General features: G+C 47.5%; 1 protein-coding gene across 4 annotated transcripts in view; it reads left to right on the top strand.

Annotated features, from left to right (window-relative positions):
• LOC129862376 (tetraspanin-9) overlaps positions 1–23,469 on the top strand; it is a 322,087-nt gene that overhangs the window by 267,380 nt on the left and 31,238 nt on the right. For all 4 annotated transcript variants that reach the window (XM_055933974.1, XM_055933972.1, XM_055933975.1 and 1 more), the window contains 2 exons: positions 12,798–12,989; positions 17,006–17,080. In XM_055933974.1, coding sequence (XP_055789949.1) covers positions 12,798–12,989; positions 17,006–17,080 — 267 coding nt within the window. The remainder of the gene's footprint in view (positions 1–12,797; positions 12,990–17,005; positions 17,081–23,469) is intronic.

Here is a 23,469-nt window from a genome sequence, read left to right as displayed (position 1 = left end):
AACTGCTCAGCATCTGACCTTAAGGCACTACATAGGGTAGTGTCTACTGCCCAGTACTTCACTGGAGCCAAACTTCCTGCCATCCAGGACCTCTATACCAGGCAGTGTCAGAGGAAGGCCCAGAAATTGTCAGACTCCAACCACTCCAGTTACAGACTGTTTTCTCTGCTACCGCACGGCAAGCGGTACCGGAACACCAAGTCTGGGACCAAAAGGCTCCTTAACAACTTCTACCCTCAAGCCATAAGACTGCTGAACAGTTAATAAAATGGCCACCAGGACTATTTACATTGACCCCCTTATTTTATTCTTATTTATTATAATGTTTTGTACTCTCTTGCACAGGCTCAACGTACACTCACTGAACCCTAACCACCCTGTCACACATACTACACTGACACTCCAACACACACACACACAGTCTTGTACAGCTGACCTTGTGGGGACACAATTCAGTCCCATTCAAAATTATATTTTCTCTAACCCCTAAACCTAACCCGTACTCTTACCCTAACCTTAACCCAAAAACCTAACCTTAACCCTAAACCTAGCTCCTAAACCTAATTCTAACCCTAACACTAATGTTAACCTTAACCCTAAACCTAACCCTAGCTCCTAAACCTAATTCTAACCCTAACACTAATGTTAACCTTAACCCTAAACGAAATAGCATTTGACCTTGTAAGGAAGTTGGTCAAATGTTTGTTTGTTTGTTTACTATTCTTGTGGGGACTTCTGGTCTCCACAAGAATAGTTAAACACGTCCATGGACACACACACAAAACACACACACATTTGTCTTACTTTTTTAAAACTCTGCATTGTTGGTTAAGGGCTTGTAAGTAAGCATTTCATGGTAAGGTCTACTACACCTGTTGTATTCGGCGCACGTGACAAATAAAATTTGATTTGATCCACACAGATGGGATGTGAAAACAAGCCTAGTGTCTCCAATTAAAACCGGATAAGCATCTCAGTAGGCAGGCTTGAGGTCAGTCATGACCATCGAAGGTCAAACGACCAATCACTCTCTACTCTGGGCTTCCCTACATAACATCTGTTCACGTTTGACATTAGGGCTGGTAGTAGTGGTATTGTGAGACAGAGATTACACAGACAGAGATCAGACAGATTGGGTGGGGGCTGGAAGGCTTCACAGTCACTTACAGCAGACACACTTGGACGCGTTCGGGCATTACTCACAATCAACTAGGCACAGGATCCTCCCTCCACCTGGACTGGCTAACGTCTCTGCGCTCCCTCCTCGTAAATCCAGCCTGTCTGCCCTCATAACGTACCTAGTACCTCCACTACATGTCCTTGCAATGAACCCTCTCACTCAACAGCAACTGTGGCCATAGAGAGAGAATTATTAGAACGGAAAAAAGCATGCTTTACTCCTATAGGTACACTCAATATGGCCGCCTCTCCACCCATCACAGACCCTTTGACATGAAAGGGAAAGCCCGTTTTAGTTATTCTATTTCTATGGCAGTGGCCTCATGAGCTGGGAAATCGATCTTCATATCCACTCAGCATAAAGACATACGTGACCTTTCACAGCATTTCCAGTTGACATTTTCATTTTCTATGTTTAATCAGGGACTCCTGGTTTACTCATCCTAGTGAGTGGTTGGTTATGTATTATTAAGATGATTACATTTACATTTTAGTCATTTAGCAGATGCTCTTATCCAAAGCGACAATTATACTATAGCATTCTTGAGGCCCCATACTGAGCTGAGGCTCCCTTGATCTAATGCCATTCAAACAAACAAATCCTGGGTTGGTCTCTCTCTTTGTTAGCCGCACAGCAGTTAGATGTTTGTTTTACTGCTGTTTTTCTGAGGGAAGGTACAAATGCTCCCTGTTTCCCTTTGAATAGGACGCCCATCGGGTGGCCAATCTAATCTGTCGCTCCGGAGGGATCGAACGCTGTACTTCGCTTTGAGGCTTCATGGACTCATCTCTCGCTCCATCCTTTAACCTTCACAGGAGCTCTCCTTTTTGTTTGTTATGATAGAGGGTCTAATTTTAGTCAGGCAGTCAGGATCGGGCCCCTGGCAACACATTCTCTGTGGTAGAATCTCAGTACTTTCAACTCAGCAACCTTTTGTTGCTAAGGGACTGAGGTACTTATTATAGGAGTGTTTTCCATCCATCTCAGGTCTTAAAAGGTTATGCAGACCCCCTGTAGCCCCCATGTATATATGAAGCGGTATCATCTCCCGTCGACTCTAGCCTACACAAACACAGGCCACACAGCCCTCACAATAGAAATGTGAAAGGTTAATTCGAGTGATCCTCCACTTAACAGAAGGCCGCTGGGAGTGGGCTTGATGGGGGTTTGACGACCTGAACTCAGGTTTATATATCCATGGTTCCAGACCCTGTAGGACTCATTAGGATTGAGACGTCTCTTGACACCACCATCAGCAGCAGACAGAAGTTTACCCCTCTGGCCGGCTCCTCTTGACACAGCCCTCACATAACCATCACACAACCCTCCCAGACCCCACTCCCATACACACTCATATACACCAGCAGTGTGGAAGACGCCTACTTTAACTCAGACACTTGTTTCTTTCTTACTGTAAAGTAAAGTCACACTTTCGTGGGGCTCTTAGATGAGGTTGTCGATGATGTTGAGAGAGGCTGACAGAGCCATTAGTCATCTCTGGATGTAAGCCGGCTTTAAGTGTTCAGTGCTAAGAGGTATTAAAGGCACTATTTGTCAGTCCAATTAACAACTCATTTAGCTTGTGGGTATGTGTGATTAATTATTTATTGTGTCCAGGTTTGCCTGCGTTCCTGTGTTGGGCTGCAGGTTTCCAGGTTGGTTAGTGTACAGTACACCGCTCCATATATCGCTGACAGGCGTTAATGTGGTGTGAACACAAGGAAAGAGGGAGTGTCCTCTGCAAACAAGGAAGTTTGCAGACAACACAACAGTAGTGAGCTTGATTACAAACAATGACGAGACAGCCTACAGGGAGGAGGTGAGGGCACTCGGTGTCAGGAAAACAACCTCTCACTCAACGTCAACAAAACAAAGGGGATGATCGTGGACTTCAGGAAACAGCAGAGGGAGCACTCCCCTATCCACATCGACGGGACAGCAGTGGAGAAGGTGGAAAGCTTTAAGTTCCTCGGCGTACACATCACAGACAAACTGAAATGGTCCACCCACACAGACAGTGTGGGGAAGAAGACACAACAGTGGCTTTCAACCTCAGGAGGCTGAAGAAATGTGTCTTTTCACCCAAAACCCTGACAAACTTTTACAGATGCACAATCGAGAGCATCCTGTCGGGCTGTATCACCTAATGGTACGGCAACTGCACCGCCCTCAACCGTAAGGCTCTCCAGAGGGTGGTGCGGTCTACACAATGCATCACCGGGGGCAAACTACCTACCCTCAAGGACACCTACACCACCCGATGTCAAGGCCGAAAAGATCATCAAGGACAACAACTACCCTAGCCACTGCCTGTTCACACCGCTACCATCCAGAAGGCGAGGTCAGTACAGGTGCATCAAAGCTTGAACCGAGAGACTGAAAAACAGCTTCTATCTCAAGGCCATCAGACTGCTAAACAACAATCACTAACTCAGAGAGGCTGCTGCCTACATTGAGACCCAATCACTGGCCACTTTAATAAATGGATCACTAGTCACTTTAAACAATGCCACTTTAAATGATGCCACTTTAATAATGTTTACATATCTCACATTACTCATATCATATGTATATACTGTATTTTATACCATCTATTGTTGTTGGGAAATTGTTAGATTATTTGTTAGATATTACTGCACTGTTGGAACTAGAAGCACAAGCATTCCGCTACACTCGCATTAACATCTGCATGTGACTGATTTGATTTGAGGGAAAGGTTGGAGGGGTGGAGGGAGGAGTGGCGGTGCTATGATTTACCACGGCGTCTAACCATATTTCAACTCGTTGTGATTTCTTATTCACGACATGATTGCATGGGATATTTCATTCCATTAAGCAGAGGGAGAATGTCACTACTTACCTCTCCGCTTATATTTCACTGGGGCCGGCATGGCGGGCTGCAGCGCATCACTGTTTGCCAACATCACAGTATCAGGCTGTGTCTCAAATGGCACTTTTGTGTAAGTAGTGCACTATGTAGGGAACAGGGTGTCATTTGCAATGCATCCCAGTGTCTGTCCGGTCTGCTCTGCTCTCGGTCTGCTCGGCAACTTTAATGTAGGGAAACTTAAACCAGTTCTACCAAATTTTTATCAACATGTTAAATTGCAACCAGAGGGAAAACATTTCTAGATCACCTGTACTCCACACACAGAGACGCATACAAAGCTCTCCCTTGCCCTCCATTTGGTAAATCCAACCACAACTCTATCCTCCTGATTCCAGCTTACAAGCTAAAATTAAAGCAGGAAGCACCAGTGACTCGGTCTATAAAAAAGTGGTCAGATAAAGCAGATGCGAAACTACAGGACTGTTTTTCTATCACAGACTGGAACATGTTCTGAGATTCCTCCGATGGCATTGAGGAGAACACCACATTAGTCACTGGCTTTATCAATAAGTGCATCGATGACGTCGTCCCCACAGTGACTATACGTACATACCAACCAGAAGCCATGGATTACAGGCAACATTCACACTGAGCTAAAGGGTAGAGCTGCCGATTTCAAGGTGCGGGACGCTAACCCGGAAGCTTAAAAGAAATCCCACTATGCCCTGCGACGAACCATCAAACAGGTAAAGCACCAATATAGGGCTAAGATTGAATTATACTACACCGGCTCTGACGCTCGTCTTATGTGGCAGGGCTTGCAAACTATTACAGACTACAAAGGGAAGTCAAGCCGCGAGCTGCCCAGTGACACGAGCCTACCAGACGAGCTAAATCACTTCTATGCTCGCTTCGAGGCAAGCAGCACTGAGGCATGCATGAGAGCATCAGCTGTTCCGGACGACTGTGTGATCACGCTCTCCATAGCCGACGTGAGTAAGACCTTTATACAGGTCAACATACACAAGGCTGCGGGGCCAGACGGAGTACCAGGACGTGTGCTCCGGGTATGTGCTGACCAACTGGCAAGTGTCTTCACTGACATTTTCAACATGTCCCTGATTGAGTCTGTAATATCAACATGTTTCAAGCAGACCACCATAGTCCCTGTGCCCAAGAACACAAAGACAACCTGCCTAAATGACTACAGACCCGTAGGTCTCACGTCAGTAGCCATGAAGTGCTTTGAAAGGCTGGTAATGGCTCACATCAACAACATTATCCCAGAAACCCTAGACCCACTCCAATTTGCATACCACTCTAACAGATCCACAGATGATGCAATCTCTATTGCACTCCACACTGCCCTTTCCAACCTGGACAAAAGGAACACTTATGTGAGAATGCTATTCATTGACTACAGCTCAGCGTTCAACACCATAGTACCCTCAAAGCTCATCACTAAGCTAGGGATCCTGGGACTAAACACCTCCCTCTGCAACTGGATCCTGGACTTACTGACAGGCCACCCCCAGGTGGTGAGGGTAGGTAGCAACACATCTGCCACGCTGATCCTCACCATTGGAGACCCCCAGGGTTGCGTGCTCAGTCCCCTCCTGTACTCTTTGTTCACCCACGACTGCACGGCCAGGCACGACTCCAACACCATCATTAAGTTTTCAGACGACACCAGTTGTAGGCCTGATCACCGACAACGACGAGACAGCCTATTGGGAAGAGGTCAGAGACCTGGCCGGGTGGTGCCAGAATAACAACCTATCCCTCAACGTAACCAAGACTAAGGAGATGATTGTGGACTACAGGAAAAGGAGGACCAAGCACACACCCATTCTCTTCGACGGGGCTGTAGTGGAGCAGGTTGAGAGCTTCACGTTCCTTGGTGTCCAGTCAAGTTCCCGTCAGTCTCTGTAGGGGCAGAGGGGCAGTGTCTTGAGGAGGAACTGCTCCACCTAGAGGGCTGTTGTATCCTCTACAGCCCTCAAACTCAAATTTAGACCTGGGACACCATTATCATTCATTATCAGGTAGAACAGAAAACCAGCAGTCTCCGGACCTCGTAGGGTAAGAGTTGAATACCCCTGCCCTACAGTGTTATGAACCTAGACTACAGTGTGTGTGGGTGGGTAGAGGGGGGCGGGTTGGTGTCATGTGGGTGGGTAGAGGGGTGTGGGTTGGTGTCATGTGGGTGTGGGTGTGTAGAGGGGTGTGGTTTGGTGTCATGTGGGTGGGTAGAGGGGTGTGGGTTGGTGTCATGTGGGTGGGTAGAGGGGGGCGGGTTGGTGTCATATGGGTGCCGGTGTGTAATTCTGTGTTTGTTCTATGCCAGTAAGCTGTTCAGACTGGCGGAACACATTTCTGCTCCTAATTACTGGTAGAGTATTATTGGCTTAACAGAATCAGTTAATATGCTGTAATGGGTGTAAATGCTCTTGATTAGTTGTTCTCTCCTCCCCTGGTGCGTAGAGGGTAGTCAGCCTACTGCTACAGCCTTTCTGGGGATATCTATATGCTCACTTAGCTTGGATTTGTACTTTGTGAAGACTATGAAAATACACAAGGAATATATATTTGTTTCATTATTTGTGAATATTAGGAATGCAACGTTACAGTGGGCTCACGGTTCGGTATGTATCACGGTTTGTGGGCCACGGTAACGGTACGGTTTCGGTATCTTTATATTTAAGAAAAGTTTGCACTTGTATGACTCTCATACAGGGGACGAGTTTGCAACACGTAGCTCTTCATCTCCCAAACCAGTACATAGTGAACCATCACAGTGAGGTAGCTTCCAGTACATTGTGAACCATCACAGTGAGGTAGCTTCCAGTACATAGTGAACCATCACAGTGAGGTAGCTTCCAGTACATAGTGAACCATCACAGTGAGGTAGCTTCCAGTACATAGTGAACCATCACAGTGAGGTAGCTTCCAGTACATAGTGAACCATCACAGTGAGGTAGCTTACCGTACATAGTGAACCATCACAGTGAGGTAGCTTCCAGTACATAGTGAACCATCACAGTGAGGTAGATTCCAGTACATAGTGAACCATCACAGTGAGGTAGATTCCAGTACGTAGTGAACCATCACAGTGAGGTAGTTTCCAGTACATAGTGAACCATCACAGTGAGGTAGTTTCCAGTACATAGTGAACCATCACAGTGAGGTAGTTTCCAGTACATAGTGAACCATCACAGTGAGGTAGCTTCCAGTACATAGTGAACCATCACAGTGAGGTAGTTTCCAGTACATAGTGAACCATCACAGTGAGGTAGCTTCCCGTACATAGTGAACCATCACAGTGAGGTAGCTTCCCGTACATAGTGAACCATCACAGTGAGGTAGCTTCCAGCACATAGTGAACCATCACAGTGAGGTAGCTTACAGTACATAGTTAACCATCACAGTGAGGTAGATTCCAGTACATAGTGAACCATCACAGTGAGGTAGTTTCCAGTACATAGTGAACCATCACAGTGAGGTTGTTTCCAGTATATAGTGAACCATCACAGTGAGGTAGATTCCAGTACATAGTGAACCATCACAGTGAGGTAGATTCCAGTACGTAGTGAACCATCACAGTGAGGTAGTTTCCAGTACATAGTGAACCATCACAGTGAGGTAGTTTCCAGTACATAGTGAACCATCACAGTGAGGTAGTTTCCAGTACATAGTGAACCATCACAGTGAGGTAGCTTCCAGTACATAGTGAACCATCACAGTGAGGTAGTTTCCAGTACATAGTGAACCATCACAGTGAGGTAGCTTCCCGTACATAGTGAACCATCACAGTGAGGTAGCTTCCCGTACATAGTGAACCATCACAGTGAGGTAGCTTCCAGCACATAGTGAACCATCACAGTGAGGTAGCTTACAGTACATAGTTAACCATCACAGTGAGGTAGATTCCAGTACATAGTGAACCATCACAGTGAGGTAGTTTCCAGTACATAGTGAACCATCACAGTGAGGTTGTTTCCAGTATATAGTGAACCATCACAGTGAGGTAGCTTCCAGTACATAGTGAACCATCACAGTGAGGTAGCTTCCCGTACATAGTGAACCATCACAGTGAGGTAGCTTCCCGTACATAGTGAACCATCACAGTGAGGTAGCTTCCCGTACATAGTGAACCATCACAGTGAGGTAGCTTCCAGTACATAGTGAACCATCACAGTGAGGTAGCTTCCAGTACATAGTGAACCATCACAGTGAGGTAGTTTCCAGTACATAGTGAACCATCACAGTGAGGTAGTTTCCAGTACATAGTGAACCGTCACAGTGAGGTAGCTTCCAGTACATAGTGAACCGTCACAGTGAGGTAGCTTCCAGTACATAGTGAACCGTCACAGTGAGGTAGCTTCCAGTACATAGTGAACCGTCACAGTGAGGTAGCTTCCAGTACATAGTGAACCATCACAGTGAGGTTGCTTCCAGTACATAGTGAACCATCACAGTGAGGTAGCTTTTTTTTATATAAAAAAATATTTAACCAAGCAAGTCAGTTAAGAACAAATTCTTATTTCAAACGACAGCCTAGCTGCCTAACTGCCTTGTTCAGGGGCAGAACGACATGTATTTACCTTGTCAGCTATAGGGATTCAATCTAACAACCTTTCGGTTACTGGCTCAATGCTCTACCACTAGGCTACCTGCCACCCCGTTTGAGTTGCTCTGGATGTCCAACTATCAGTGGAGAGAGCTAGATAGGTTGTCTGTGTCAATTTATTTTAAATTTCTCTCCGTGATGTTTCATAGAGTTTGGGAATTACTTTGCCGCTGAAATGTGTGCGGGAGGGGACATTATAACGCCGTTACATTGTTTTCATCAAGTGATGAAATCCTGAGTCAGTAACCACCAAATAGGGCTGCAAATCTTTGGCTATGAATACTCCCACTGCTTTCCTTATTTCTTTGTTTTTCTGAATTTGTAGCAAATTGTTGTTGGAATGCAACGGAGAGAGATTGTTGTGTTTTGGCTAACGAGTCTACTCTCCTTGCTCCAGCTCCACCTGCAAGGGATATGGCCAGGTGATGGCCACGTAAATGACACATCATGTTAGAAGTGTTTCCACTTGAGTAGCCGACGGTGGCAAAGCAATGCTTGCAGACTGTACTTTCTTTGTTTACGTTCTTCTTACCCTCGTCATCGTATTGACCGCTGAATCCAAAATGTTCCCACACAGCAGATTTGAAAGACGGCTCTGTCTCGCTCGCCGCTTCGCTCTGTCTCGCTCGCCGCTTCGCTCTGTCTCGCTCGCCGCTTCGCTCTGTCTCGCTCGCCGCTTCGCTCTGTCTCGCTCGCCGCTTCGCTCTGTCTCGCTCGCCGCTTCGCTCTGTCTCGCTCGCCGCTTCGCTCTGTCTCGCTCGCCGCTTCGCTCTGTCTCGCTCGCCGCTTCGCTCTGTCTCGCTCGCCGCTTCGCTCTGTCTCGCTCGCCGCTTCGCTCTGTCTCGCTCGCCGCTTCGCTCTGTCTCGCTCGCCGCTTCGCTCTGTCTCGCTCGCCGCTTCGCTCTGTCTCGCTCGCCGCTTCGCTCTGTCTCGCTCGCCGCTTCGCTCTGTCTCGCTCGCCGCTTCGCTCTGTCTCGCTCGCCGCTTCGCTCTGTCTCGCTCGCCGCTTCGCTCTGTCTCGCTCGCCGCTTCGCTCTGTCTCGCTCGCCGCTTCGCTCTGTCTCGCTCGCCGCTTCGCTCTGTCTCGCTCGCCGCTTCGCTCTGTCTCGCTCGCCGCTTCGCTCTGTCTCGCTCGCCGCTTCGCTCTGTCTCGCTCGCCGCTTCGCTCTGTCTCGCTCGCCGCTTCGCTCTGTCTCGCTCGCCGCTTCGCTCTGTCTCGCTCGCCGCTTCGCTCTGTCTCGCTCGCCGCTTCGCTCTGTCTCGCTCGCCGCTTCGCTCTGTCTCGCTCGCCGCTTCGCTCTGTCTCGCTCGCCGCTTCGCTCTGTCTCGCTCGCCGCTTCGCTCTGTCTCGCTCGCCGCTTCGCTCTGTCTCGCTCGCCGCTTCGCTCTGTCTCGCTCGCCGCTTCGCTCTGTCTCGCTCGCCGCTTCGCTCTGTCTCGCTCGCCGCTTCGCTCTGTCTCGCTCGCCGCTTCGCTCTGTCTCGCTCGCCGCTTCGCTCTGTCTCGCTCGCCGCTTCGCTCTGTCTCGCTCGCCGCTTCGCTCTGTCTCGCTCGCCGCTTCGCTCTGTCTCGCTCGCCGCTTCGCTCTGTCTCGCTCGCCGCTTCGCTCTGTCTCGCTCGCCGCTTCGCTCTGTCTCGCTCGCCGCTTCGCTCTGTCTCGCTCGCCGCTTCGCTCTGTCTCGCTCGCCGCTTCGCTCTGTCTCGCTCGCCGCTTCGCTCTGTCTCGCTCGCCGCTTCGCTCTGTCTCGCTCGCCGCTTCGCTCTGTCTCGCTCGCCGCTTCGCTCTGTCTCGCTCGCCGCTTCGCTCTGTCTCGCTCGCCGCTTCGCTCTGTCTCGCTCGCCGCTTCGCTCTGTCTCGCTCGCCGCTTCGCTCTGTCTCGCTCGCCGCTTCGCTCTGTCTCGCTCGCCGCTTCGCTCTGTCTCGCTCGCCGCTTCGCTCTGTCTCGCTCGCCGCTTCGCTCTGTCTCGCTCGCCGCTTCGCTCTGTCTCGCTCGCCGCTTCGCTCTGTCTCGCTCGCCGCTTCGCTCTGTCTCGCTCGCCGCTTCGCTCTGTCTCGCTCGCCGCTTCGCTCTGTCTCGCTCGCCGCTTCGCTCTGTCTCGCTCGCCGCTTCGCTCTGTCTCGCTCGCCGCTTCGCTCTGTCTCGCTCGCCGCTTCGCTCTGTCTCGCTCGCCGCTTCGCTCTGTCTCGCTCGCCGCTTCGCTCTGTCTCGCTCGCCGCTTCGCTCTGTCTCGCTCGCCGCTTCGCTCTGTCTCGCTCGCCGCTTCGCTCTGTCTCGCTCGCCGCTTCGCTCTGTCTCGCTCGCCGCTTCGCTCTGTCTCGCTCGCCGCTTCGCTCTGTCTCGCTCGCCGCTTCGCTCTGTCTCGCTCGCCGCTTCGCTCTGTCTCGCTCGCCGCTTCGCTCTGTCTCGCTCGCCGCTTCGCTCTGTCTCGCTCGCCGCTTCGCTCTGTCTCGCTCGCCGCTTCGCTCTGTCTCGCTCGCCGCTTCGCTCTGTCTCGCTCGCCGCTTCGCTCTGTCTCGCTCGCCGCTTCGCTCTGTCTCGCTCGCCGCTTCGCTCTGTCTCGCTCGCCGCTTCGCTCTGTCTCGCTCGCCGCTTCGCTCTGTCTCGCTCGCCGCTTCGCTCTGTCTCGCTCGCCGCTTCGCTCTGTCTCGCTCGCCGCTTCGCTCTGTCTCGCTCGCCGCTTCGCTCTGTCTCGCTCGCCGCTTCGCTCTGTCTCGCTCGCCGCTTCGCTCTGTCTCGCTCGCCGCTTCGCTCTGTCTCGCTCGCCGCTTCGCTCTGTCTCGCTCGCCGCTTCGCTCTGTCTCGCTCGCCGCTTCGCTCTGTCTCGCTCGCCGCTTCGCTCTGTCTCGCTCGCCGCTTCGCTCTGTCTCGCTCGCCGCTTCGCGCTGTCTCGCTCGCCGCTTCGCGCTGTCTCGCTCGCCGCTTCGCGCTGTCTCGCTCGCCGCTTCGCTCTGTCTCGCTCGCCGCTTCGCTCTGTCTCGCTCGCCGCTTCGCGCTGTCTCGCTCGCCGCTTCGCGCTGTCTCGCTCGCCGCTTCGCGCTGTCTCGCTCGCCGCTTCGCGCTGTCTCGCTCGCCGCTTCGCGCTGTCTCGCTCGCCGCTTCGCGCTGTCTCGCTCGCCGCTTCGCGCTGTCTCGCTCGCCGCTTCGCGCTGTCTCGCTCGCCGCTTCGCGCTGTCTCGCTCGCCGCTTCGCTCTGTCTCGCTCGCCGCTTCGCGCTGTCTCGCTCGCCGCTTCGCGCTGTCTCGCTCGCCGCTTCGCGCTGTCTCGCTCGCCGCTTCGCGCTGTCTCGCTCGCCGCTTCGCGCTGTCTCGCTCGCCGCTTCGCGCTGTCTCGCTCGCCGCTTCGCGCTGTCTCGCTCGCCGCTTCGCGCTGTCTCGCTCGCCGCTTCGCGCTGTCTCGCTCGCCGCTTCGCGCTGTCTCGCTCGCCGCTTCGCGCTGTCTCGCTCGCCGCTTCGCGCTGTCTCGCTCGCCGCTTCGCGCTGTCTCGCTCGCCGCTTCGCGCTGTCTCGCTCGCCGCTTCGCGCTGTCTCGCTCGCCGCTTCGCGCTGTCTCGCTCGCCGCTTCGCTCTGTCTCGCTAGCGCTCTCTTGTCACGTTGGAGCTGAGTATATTTGTTTTTAGTTTCCCCTTTCTTCATGGGGCCCCTTTTGGGAGGTTTCCTACTGAGATGTCATTGCAAATCGTCCATAGGTTGTTTAAGGGGGAGCGGGTTGTGGTCACTGTGGTCACAGTTGCTACATTTTGAGACATTGCTGTGGAGTAAAGTTTGTCAGCCCTCAGGAGCCCCCTAATGGCCTGGGGCCCCAAGCAGTTGCCTGCCTTGCCTGTTCACAAGCTGCGCGTTTGGTTCTGTGGATCTGAATGTACAATGTGCGTGTAGTCTGCAGCACAATAAGCACATTTTGGAAATTATAGGAAAATGACAGGCATATCGTAATTCCGCGGTTCACGTGTGCATATTGAACCGTAGGGGGCGTACCGAAAGGTTCGACAACGTACTGTGTACCGTTGCATCGCTAGTGAATATGCATGCTCATTTCAGTACTGCAAAGAAACTATAAGCCTCTTGTTTTCTGCCAACTCCAATTAATTCCGAACAGACATGTCTTTGTGATGATTCTATTTTAAACCTCTCTTACCTGGTATCTCTTGCTTTGCAGTTGTGTGGCTGTGGGCTGCTGGGCGTGGGCATCTGGCTGTCTGTGTCCCAGGGCAGCTTTGCCACCTTCTCACCCTCCTTCCCGTCGCTCTCCGCTGCCAACCTGGTCATTGCCATCGGCGCCATCGTCATGGTGACCGGCTTCCTGGGCTGCCTGGGAGCCATCAAGGAGAACAAGTGCCTGCTTCTGAGTGTGAGTTAAGAACTGGCCTGCCCACGCACGCAGACATACAAACACACTTGCACATATATACAACTCTCTCTTTCTGTCTTTCTTCTCTCCCTCTATCTATTTCTCTCTCTACCCCAGTACCCCAATACCACACACACACACACCAGCCTTCAGTAGAGCAGTCAGGCTAACGAGCTCAACGGGGGAGATGAATCCTCAGTAAAAACCTTGGGGGCTCACAGATAAAATTAGGCCCGAGTGCCAGGCACTGCGGGAGTCTCCCATTCCTCAATGGCCATGGTCACAGCCTGATTGAAATAATTGTCAGTGTGAGGTCCTTTGTGTCACATGCTGTCACATGCTTGAGTTATGTAGATTAGACATTGCTTGTATTGTAAAAAAAAACTGAGAGCGCTGAATTATTTAATACAAAGAATACTCTTGTTTGTCTAGACTCATGTTGTTCCCGGAGAACTGTTAAGTTAAGAGTTTTATCTCAAGTGTTATTTAAATAGCAACGTTTGAAAAGATAACGCACAAGTAGGTTTACATAACTGAATGCAAAACTTTTTATATCAACTTGAAAATGAGAGGAGTTGGAATTTCAAACACCTCCAACCCCTTGGAGCAGCTATCTCAAACATCAGTTAAAAGCATATTGAATATTCTGCATCAGCACATCACTACGTCTGCGCTATGTGCTTTAACAATTTTGTATAGCATGAAGCGAGAGAGAGAAAGAGAGAGCGAGCGAGACGGAAAGAGAGAGAAACAGAATTAGAGAGAGAAAAAGAGAGACGGAAAGAGAGAAAGACAGAAATAGAGACGGAAAGAGAGAAAGACAGAAATAGAGATAAAAAAAATAGAAAGAGAGAGGGAGGGCCTGGATCTTTGCCAGAACACCACAGTGATAAATAAGGAACCCTGGTGTAAAAGCTTCATAACACATCACTGTAATATGTAAATTTTTGGGCAACCCCGACCAAATTCACATAGAAATGTACAGTTTTAGTCGGAAGTTTACATACACCTTAGCCAAATACATTTAAACTCAGTTTTTCACAATTCCTGACATTTAATCCTAGTAAGAATTCCCTATCTTAAGTCAGTTAGGATCACCACTTTATTTTAAGAATGTGAAATGTCAGAATACTAGTAGAGAATGATTTATTTCAGTTTTTATTTCTTTCATCACATTCCCAGTGGGTCAGAAGTTTACATACACTCAATTAGTATTTGGAAGCATTGCCTTTAAATTGTTTAACTTGGGTCAAACGTTTCAGGTAGCCTTCCACAAGCTTCCCACAATAAGTTGGGTGAATTTTGGCCCATTCCTCCTGACAGAGCTGGTGTAACTGAGCCAGGTTTGTAGGCCTCCTTGCTCACGCTTTTTCAGTTCTGCCCACAAATTTTCTATAGGATTGATGTCAGGGCTTTGTGATGGCCACTCCAATACCTTGACTTTGTTGTCCTTAAGACATTTTTCCACAACTTTGTAAGTATGCCTGGAGTCATTGTCCATTTGGAAGACCCATTTGCGACCAAGCTTTAACTTCCTGACTGATGTCTTGAAATGTTGCTTCAATATATCCACATCATTTTCCTTCCTCATGATGCCATCTATTTTGTGAAGTGCACCAGTCCCTCCTGCAGAAAAGCACCCCCACAAAATGATGCTGCCACCCCTGTGCTTCACGGTTGGGATGGTGTTCTTCAGCTTGCAAGCGTCCCCCTTTTTCCTCCAAACATAACTATGGTCATTATGGCCTAACAGTTCTATTTTTGTTTCATCAGACCAGAGGACGTTTCTCCAAAAAGTACGATCTTTGTCCCCATGTGCAGTTGCAAACCGTAGTCTGGATTTTTTATGGCGGTTTTCGAGCAGTGGGTTCTTCCTTGCTGAGCGGCCTTTCAGGTTATGTTGATATAGGACTCGTTTTACTGTGGATATAGATACTTTTGTACCTGTTTCCTCCAGCATATTCACAAGGTAGTTTGCTGTTGTTCTGGGATTGATTAGCACTTTTCGCACCAAAGTACGTTCATCTCTAGAAAACACGTCTCCTTCCTGAGCGGTATGAAGGCTGCGTGGTCCCATGGTGTTTATACTGGCGTACTATTGTTTGTACAGATGAACGTGGTACCTTCAGGCATTTGGAAATTGCTCCCAAGGATGAACCAGACTTGTGGAGGTCTTGGCTGATTTCTTTTGATTTTCCCATGATGTCAAGCAAAGAGGCACTGAGTTTGAAGGTAGGCCTTGAAATACATCCACAGCTACACCTCCAATTGACTCAAATGATGTCAATTAGCCTATCAGAAGCTTCTAAAGCCGTGACATCATTTCGGGAATTTTCCAAGTTGTTTAAAGGCACAGTCAACTTAGTGTATGCTAACTTCTGACCCACTGGAATTGTGATACAGTGCATTATAAGTGAAAAAATCTGTCTGTAAACAATTGTTGGAAAAATAACTTGTGTAATGCACAAAGTAGATGTCCTAACCGACTAACCTAAACTATAGTTTGTTAACAAGACATTTGTAGAGTGGTTGAAAAATGAGTTTTAATGACTCCAACCTAAGTGTATGTAAACTTCCTGTAAATTAAAGATCTGTCATTCTTATTGAAAGCAAGTCTAAGAAGCAATGGATCTCTTCTATGTGTGCTATTTCCTTGCTTCCCAGTCTTACATTTTAGTCATTTTGTAGATGGTCTTATCTAGAGCGACTTACAGTGGTGATTGCATACATTTTAATACATACTGGTCCCGTGTGGGAGTCAAACCCACATCCCTGGCATTTGTGCACCAGCTTCAAACAGCTGAAAACACAGTATTTTTGGTTATGGAAAATATATTTCACTGTGATTTAGATGGTACAATGATTGTCTACACACTATAGTTGTTTTGCCACATAAACCCGAAATTAGGCAAACTATTAGAATTTTAGCAACCAGTAATTGGCAGAGTAATTTCTGCATAGTGCATCTTTAAGCTGTATCATATTGAGCCAATGGGTATTTCATATTTCATATTTTCAATGGATATTTCATGCATCTGCATTGCTTGCTGTTTGGGGTTTTGGGCTGGGTTTCTGTGTAGCACATTGTGACAGCTGCTGATGTAAAAATGGCTTTATAAATGAGTTTGATTGATTGCTATTCGCCCAAACCTTCCCAAACCTGGGAAGATAAATTATGTCTGTTTGGAAACATCAGATTGGAGTTAGCCCTCTTTGGGCCAATCAGATCTGAGGTACCGGCCTGACATATTATCTGTAAAATTGTTCTGTGAACAAACTCTCTTTGGATTGGAACTATTTGAAATATAAAGGTCAGAGAACCTTTTCCATCAGGAAGCTTGCGCCTAGGCTAGACAAGTTGAATGAGCCCATCGCAAAAGGCAAGATTGTTTTGTGTGACACACTTGGCCGACATTGTTGACATGAAAGTGAGTGTGTATGTGTCCGTGCGCGCACACACACAAACTCACACACACACACACACACACTGTAATCAGAGCACTAACTTTTTGTCTAAACAAGCTGTTCCTGAAACTTTCCACACCCGGAGGAAATATGATAAACAAACTTTGTGGGACCTGCCAACAAAAGATAAAACATTCAATGAAACAATCTAACGCTGAACTGGCCACCTAAAGATTCAATAAATAACTGTCTGTGCGGTTTTCACTGTGATCCCCTGTTCATACAGACCGTGACACAAATAATAAACGCATAACAAAATTAATAGAACTCTACGCAAATTGAATTTCTGAATCTGCCGGTTGCTGCGCTCCCATGCTGTGAAGAAGGGACAGAGTAAATATTTAGTTGAAGGAGTGAGGAGGCACTGGGCTGCGTCCGTGGGAGATGAATCTGTAGAGCAATTAAACCTCCTCCACGCATGTTCACTGGCCCTTGGGCACTCACTTTCTCTCCATCTCTCTCCCTCCCTCTCTTGCTGTCTTTCTCTCCCTCTGTATCTCTCCATCTCCCTCTATTCTCCCCCCCTCTCTCTATCACCCTTTCTTTTGCAGTTCTTCATTGTCTTGCTGATAATCCTGCTGGCAGAGCTGATACTACTCATCCTGTTCTTTGTGTATTCAGATAAGGTAAGGATACTTTAATGTCCCCAATGTTAACCGTGTTTGACTATGATACATTATATGATACTCCAGAAAACCCTTACAGTTGCCCAAGAGTACTTCTCAGTGACCATGAAAAAGAGCGCCACCAAGTGGTGGTTTTTGAAATGGGTACAACTGTCCCAGAGTCCTGGCAAGAGGACTGACAATGACCAGCAGGAGACAGGGTTACAATCAGGTTTGGGGAGTAACGGATTACAAAAAAACGGTACCTGTAATTCGTTTCATTACCAGTAAAAATATTGTAATCAGATTACAGATTTTTGAAAAACTAGATGATTACTTCGATGATTACTTTTAAATTCAGAAAGGATTTTTGCGAAAAACTTATTTGACACTTCTCTGTTTTCTCAATGACATTCAAATCAGCATTGAAAAAAGGCGCAAGTTTAAGTTTGTTCCACCTGAGCGTCTGACCACAAGTCAGAGACCACTATGATGATACACCAAATGTGTTTGATGGATCGCGGGAAAAGAGCAGGAATAGGCTTTTGTAGGCTGTAGTCCAATGTCTTCCAATGGTGCGACTGCTGTCGGCACCGAAAGATTATCCAACTTGATTAAACACTTGGAGGTAAGGATGACAGCAGTGGTGTAGTCTACGGCGATACGGATATCACTTATTATTGATATCTTCATAGAGCATTGTGAATTACACTGCTGCTCTATCATTTAGCTATTTGGGCCTTACGGATTTTGGATGTTGTATATGGCTATTCACAAATCTAAATGTGTATTTGAACCCAATAATGGTTGAATTCAAGAAGTTTAAGCTGCCTATCAATCATTGTTTTTGATACCAGTGGACAGCCAGTGAAAAATGCACTCTTGCAACAGCTGCATAGTGCGGATCCCAGCCTACGGAATAAAAGTGCTTTTTTTTATTACTCAATCTAATTCATGCTGATGAAAAAAAAACATAGGCCTAATGGACACATGCTCAAACTCGCCCACTTTTGATAGACTTAAGAGGAAATCTGTAGTTGCTACATCCATTTTTGGACAGTACCAGTCAACAGTTTGAAAACACCTACTCATTCAAGTTTTTTGTTTTTTTAAACTATTTTCTACATTGTAGAATAATAGTGAAGACATCAAAACTATGAAATAACACATATGGAATCATGCAGTAACCAAAAAGTGTTTAACAAATCAAAATATATTTTATATTTGAGATTCTTCAAAGTAGCCACCCTTTGCCTTGATGATAGCTTTGCACACTATTGACATTCTCTCAACCAGCTTCACTTGGAATGCTTTTCTAACAGTATTGAAGGAGTTCCCACATATGCTGAGCACTTGTTGGCTGCTTTTCCTTCACTCTGCGGTCCAACTCATCCCAAACCATCTCAATTGGGTTGTGGTCGGGTGATTGTGGAGGCCAGGTCATCTGATGCAGCACTCCATCACTCTCCTTCTTGGTCAAATAGCCCTTACACAGCCTGAAGGTGTGTTAGGTCATTGTCCTATTGAAAAATAAACGATAGTCCCACTAAGCGCAAACCAGATGGGATGGCGTATCACTGCAGAACGCTGTGGTAGCCATGCTGGTTAAGTGTGCCTTGAATTCTAAATACATCACAGACAGTATCACCAGCAAAGCACCCCCACACAATCACACCACCTCCTCCATGCTTCCCGGTGGGAACCACACATGCGGAGATAATCTGTTCACCTACTCTGCATCTCACAAAGACGCGGTTGGAACCAAAAATCTCAAATTTGGACTCATCAGACCAAAGGACAGATTTGCAACGGTCTAATGTCCATTGCTGGTGTTTGTTGGTCCAAGCAAGTCTCTTCTTCTTATTGGTGTCCTTTAGTAGTGGTTTCTTTACGGCAATTTGATTATGAAGGCCTGATTCATGCAGACTCCTCTGAACAGTTGATGTTGAGATGTGTCTGTTACTTGAACTCTGTGATGCATTTATTTGGGCTGCAATTTCAGAGGCTGGTAACTCTAATGACCTTATCCTCTGCAGCAGAGGTATCTCTGGGTCTTCCTTTCCTGTGGCGGTCCTCATAAGAGCCAGTTTCATCATAGCGCTTGAGGGTTTTTGCGTCTGCACTTGAATTTTTTAAAATGTTCTGCATTGATTGACCTTCAGGGCTTTAAGTAATGATAGACTGTTGTTTCTCTTTGCTTTTTTGAGCTGTTCCTGACACAATATGAACTTGGTCTTTTACCAAAAAGTTCCACAAATGAACTTTTAACAAGGCACACATGTTAATTGAAATGCATTCCAGGTGACTACCTCATGAAGCTGGTTGAGAGAATGCCAAGAGTGTGCAAAGCTCAGGGTAAAGGGTAGCTACTTTGAAGAATCTCAAATATAAAATTTGTTTAACACTTTTTTGGTTACTACATGATTCCGTATGTGTTATTTCATAGTTTTGATGTCTTCACTATTATTCTGCAATGTAGAAAATAGTCAAAAATAAAGAACAACCCTTGAATGAGTACTTTGACTGGTACTGTATATCAACTGAACCCTAACCAGTTACTAGAACACTTGCTTGGTCAAAGACTCACTAACACCAGTCAGGGACTCCAGAAGAAGGATTGTTCATGTGGCACGGGTCCAGATGTGAGTTGAGGTGGAGGACAGGACTTTATAAAGGTTGTCTCAATATGTCCTCCTGGAGACAACAAAAAAGTTCAGGGCCAGACTGGTGTCTCCAACCCCAGGATATTCCACTGATTGGCTGACCGGGTCAGCTGACTCTGGTCCATGGCAACCCGGTCCCTAACACATAGGTGTGAAGTGGCCTTCTGCAGCAGGACAATAGCTTCAGGCTAAGGTCGGGGGTTGGTAACCTACCCCAGCTGTAAGAAATCACAAAGTTTGTCATCAGAATTGGGAGAATCCATGCCAGTGTAGCCCGGAAAAAAATGTGTATCTCAGATTGTTCTGGCAATTCTCACAGAGAAACTTAATTGGGAGGAAGGATGATTGACATACTTTTTACATTTGTATGACATTTTTTGAAAATCATGATGAAAGTGGCCATTTTAGGCCCTTTTTAGACCTACAGTATACATGCCTCCAGTAAGACCCTATGATCTGTGAACCATACATGATACAAATCTAATCTAATTCTACTTCTCACATGCGGCCAGTACAACAGGTGTAGTCCTTATGGTGAAATGGTTAATTACAAGCCCTTAACCAACAATGCAGTTAAGAAAAATACGTGTAAAAAAAAAATAGATAAGTAAATAATAACAAATAATTAAAGAGCAGCAGTAAAATAACAGTAGCAAGGCTATATACAGGGGGTACCAGTACAGAGTCAATGTGCGGAGGAACAGGTTAGTTGAGGTAATTGAGGTAGTATGTACATGTAGGTAGAGTTAAAGTGACTATGCATAGATAATAAACAGAGAGTAGCGGTGGGGGTTGGTCGGGGGGCAAATAGTCTGGGTAGCCAGTTAATTAGCTGTTCAGGAGTCTTATGGCTTGGGGGTAGAAGCTGTTAAGTAGCCTTTTGGACCTAGACTTGGTGCTCTGGTACCGCTTGTCGTGCGGTAGCAGAGAAAACAGTCTATGATTAGGGTGGCTGGAGTCTTTGACAATTTTTTCCCCTCTGACACCTCCTGGTATAGAGGTCCTGGATGGCAGGAAGCTTGGCCCCAGTGATGTACTGGGCCGTATGGACTGCCCTCTGTAGTGCCTTGCGGTCGGAGGCAGTGATGCAACCAGTCAGGATGCTCTCGATGGTGCATCTGTAGAACCGTTTGAGGATCAGCCAAATCTTTTCAGTCTCCTGAGGGGGAATAGGCGATGTCGTGCCCTCTTCACTTGTCTTGGTGTGTTTGGACCATGATAGTTGTTGGTGATGTGGACTCTAAGGAACTTGAATCTCTCAATCTGCTCAACTACAGCCCCGTCGATGAGAATGGGTGCATGCTCGGTACTCCTTTTCCTGTAGTCCACAATCATCTCCTTTGTGTTGAGGGAGAGGTTGTTATCCTGGCACCACACGGCCAGGTCTCTGACCTCATCCTTAAAGGCTGTCTCATCGTTGTCGGTGATCAGGCCTACCACTGTTGTGTTGTCTGCAAACTAAATGATGGTGTTGGAGTCATGCCTGGCCATGCAGTCATGAGTAAATAAGGAGTACAGGAGGGGACTGAGCACGCATCCCTGAGGGGCCCCCGTGTTGAGGATCAGTGTGGCAGATGTGTTGTTACTTACCCTCACCACCTGGGTGCAGCCCATCAGGAAGTCCAAGATTCAGTTGCAGAGGGGGGTGTTTAGTCCCAGGGTCCTTTGCTTAGTGATGAGGGCACTATAGTGTTGAACGCTGAGCTGTAGTCAATGAATAGCATTCTCACGTAGGTGTTCCTTTTGTCCAGGTGGGAAAGGGCAGTGTGGAGTGCAATAGAGATTGCATCATCTGTGGATCTGTCGGGACGATATGCAAATTGGAGTGGGTCTAGGGTTTCTGGGATAATGGTGTTGATGTGAGCCATGACCAGCCTTTCAAAGCAATTCATGGATAAAGATGTGAGTGCTACGGGTCAGTTGTCATTTAGGCAGGTTACCTTAGTGTTCTTGGGCACAGGGACTATGGTGGTCTGCTTGAAACATGTTGGTATTACAGACTCAGTCAGTGACATGTTGAAAATTTCAGTGAGGACACTTGCCAGTTGGACAGCGCATGCTCAGAGTATACATCCTGGTTATCCGTCTGGCCCCGCAGCCTTGTGAATGTTGACCTGTTTAAAGGTCTTACTCACATCGGATACAGAGTGCATGATTACACAGTCGTCTGGAACAGCTGATGCTCTCATGCATGCTTCAGTGTTGCTTGCCTCGAAGTGAGCATAGAAGTAATTTAGCTCGTCTGGTAGGCTCGTGTCACTGGGTTGCTCGTGGCTGTGCTTCCCTTTGTAGTCTGTAATAGTTTGCAAGCCCTGCCACATCCAACGAGCGTCGGAGCCGGTGTAGTACAATTCAAATTTAGTCCTGTATTGACGCTTTGCTTGTTTGATGGTTCGTCTGAGGGCATAGCAGGATTTCTTCTAAGCATCCGGGTTAGAGTCCCACTCCTTGAAAGTGGCACCTCTACCCTTTAGCTCAGTACAGATGTTGCCTGTAATCCATGGCTTCTGGTTGGGGTATGTACGTACATTCAGTGTGGGGACGACGTCATTGATGCACTTATTGATGAAGCCAGTGACTGATGTGGTGTACTCCTCAATGCAATCGGAAGGGTTCCGGAACATGTTCCAGTCTGTGCCTGCTAAACAGTTCTGTAGCTTAGCATCTACATCATCTGACCACTTCTTTATTGACGAGTTTGCTTGTAAGCAGGAATCACGAGGATAGAAATATGGTCAGATTCGCCAAATGGCGGGCGAGGGAGAGCTTTGTACACATCTCTTTTTTTGGACTAAAGGTGGTCTCGAGTTTTTTTTTCTCGGGTTGCTCATTTAACATGCTGGTAGAAATTAGGTAAAACGGATTTAAGTTTCCCTGCATTAAAGTCCCTGGGCCACTAGGAGTGCCGCTTCTGGATGAGCGTTTTCCTGTTTGCGTATGGCCTTATACAGCTCACTGCATGCGGCCTTAGTGCCAGCATTGGTTTGTGGCGCTAAATAGACAGCTACGAAACATATAGATGATAACTTGGTAAATAGTGTGGTCTACAGCTTATCATGAGATACTCTACCTCAGGTGAGCAAAACCTTGAGAGTTCCTCACTTTTAGATTTTGTGCACCAGCTGTTGTTTACAAATATACACAGACCGCCACCCTTTGTCTTACCAGAGGCGGCTGTTCTATCTTGCCAATGTAGCGTTAACCCCGCCAGCTGTATGTTATTCACGTCGTCGTTCAGCCACTACTCGGTGAAACATAAGATAGTACAGTTTTTAATGTCCCATTGGTAGGATATTCGTGATCGTAGCTCGTCTATTTTGTTATCCAATAATTGTACGTAGGCTAATAGGACTGATGGTGGAGGCAGATTACCCACTCGCCGTTGGATCCTTACAAGGTACCCCAACCTACGTCCCCGATATCTCTGTCTCGTTCTCATGCGAATCACAAGGATTTCGGCTCTGGATGTCTGAAGTAAAGAAAATATTTGTCCAGTACGAGGTGAGTGATTGCTGTCCTGGTATCTAGAAGCTCTTTTCGGGCATAAGAGACGGTGGCTGAAGCATTATGTACAAAATAAGTTACAAATAATGTGAAAAAACACACACAATAGCACAATTGGTTAGCAGACCGTAAAACGCCAGCCATCTCCTCCGGCACCATTCTAATAATACAAACAACATATTGGTGTCATTCTATTCCTTATAGTATGCTGTTCTACAATATGAAGTATGTCTTCATTGTGAA

Source organism: Salvelinus fontinalis, chromosome 9, assembly GCF_029448725.1.
Source record: "Salvelinus fontinalis isolate EN_2023a chromosome 9, ASM2944872v1, whole genome shotgun sequence".
Taxonomy (NCBI): Eukaryota; Metazoa; Chordata; class Actinopteri; order Salmoniformes; family Salmonidae; genus Salvelinus; species Salvelinus fontinalis.
Note: the sequence above shows the minus strand (reverse complement) of the source record. Positions and strands in the feature narration are given on the sequence as shown.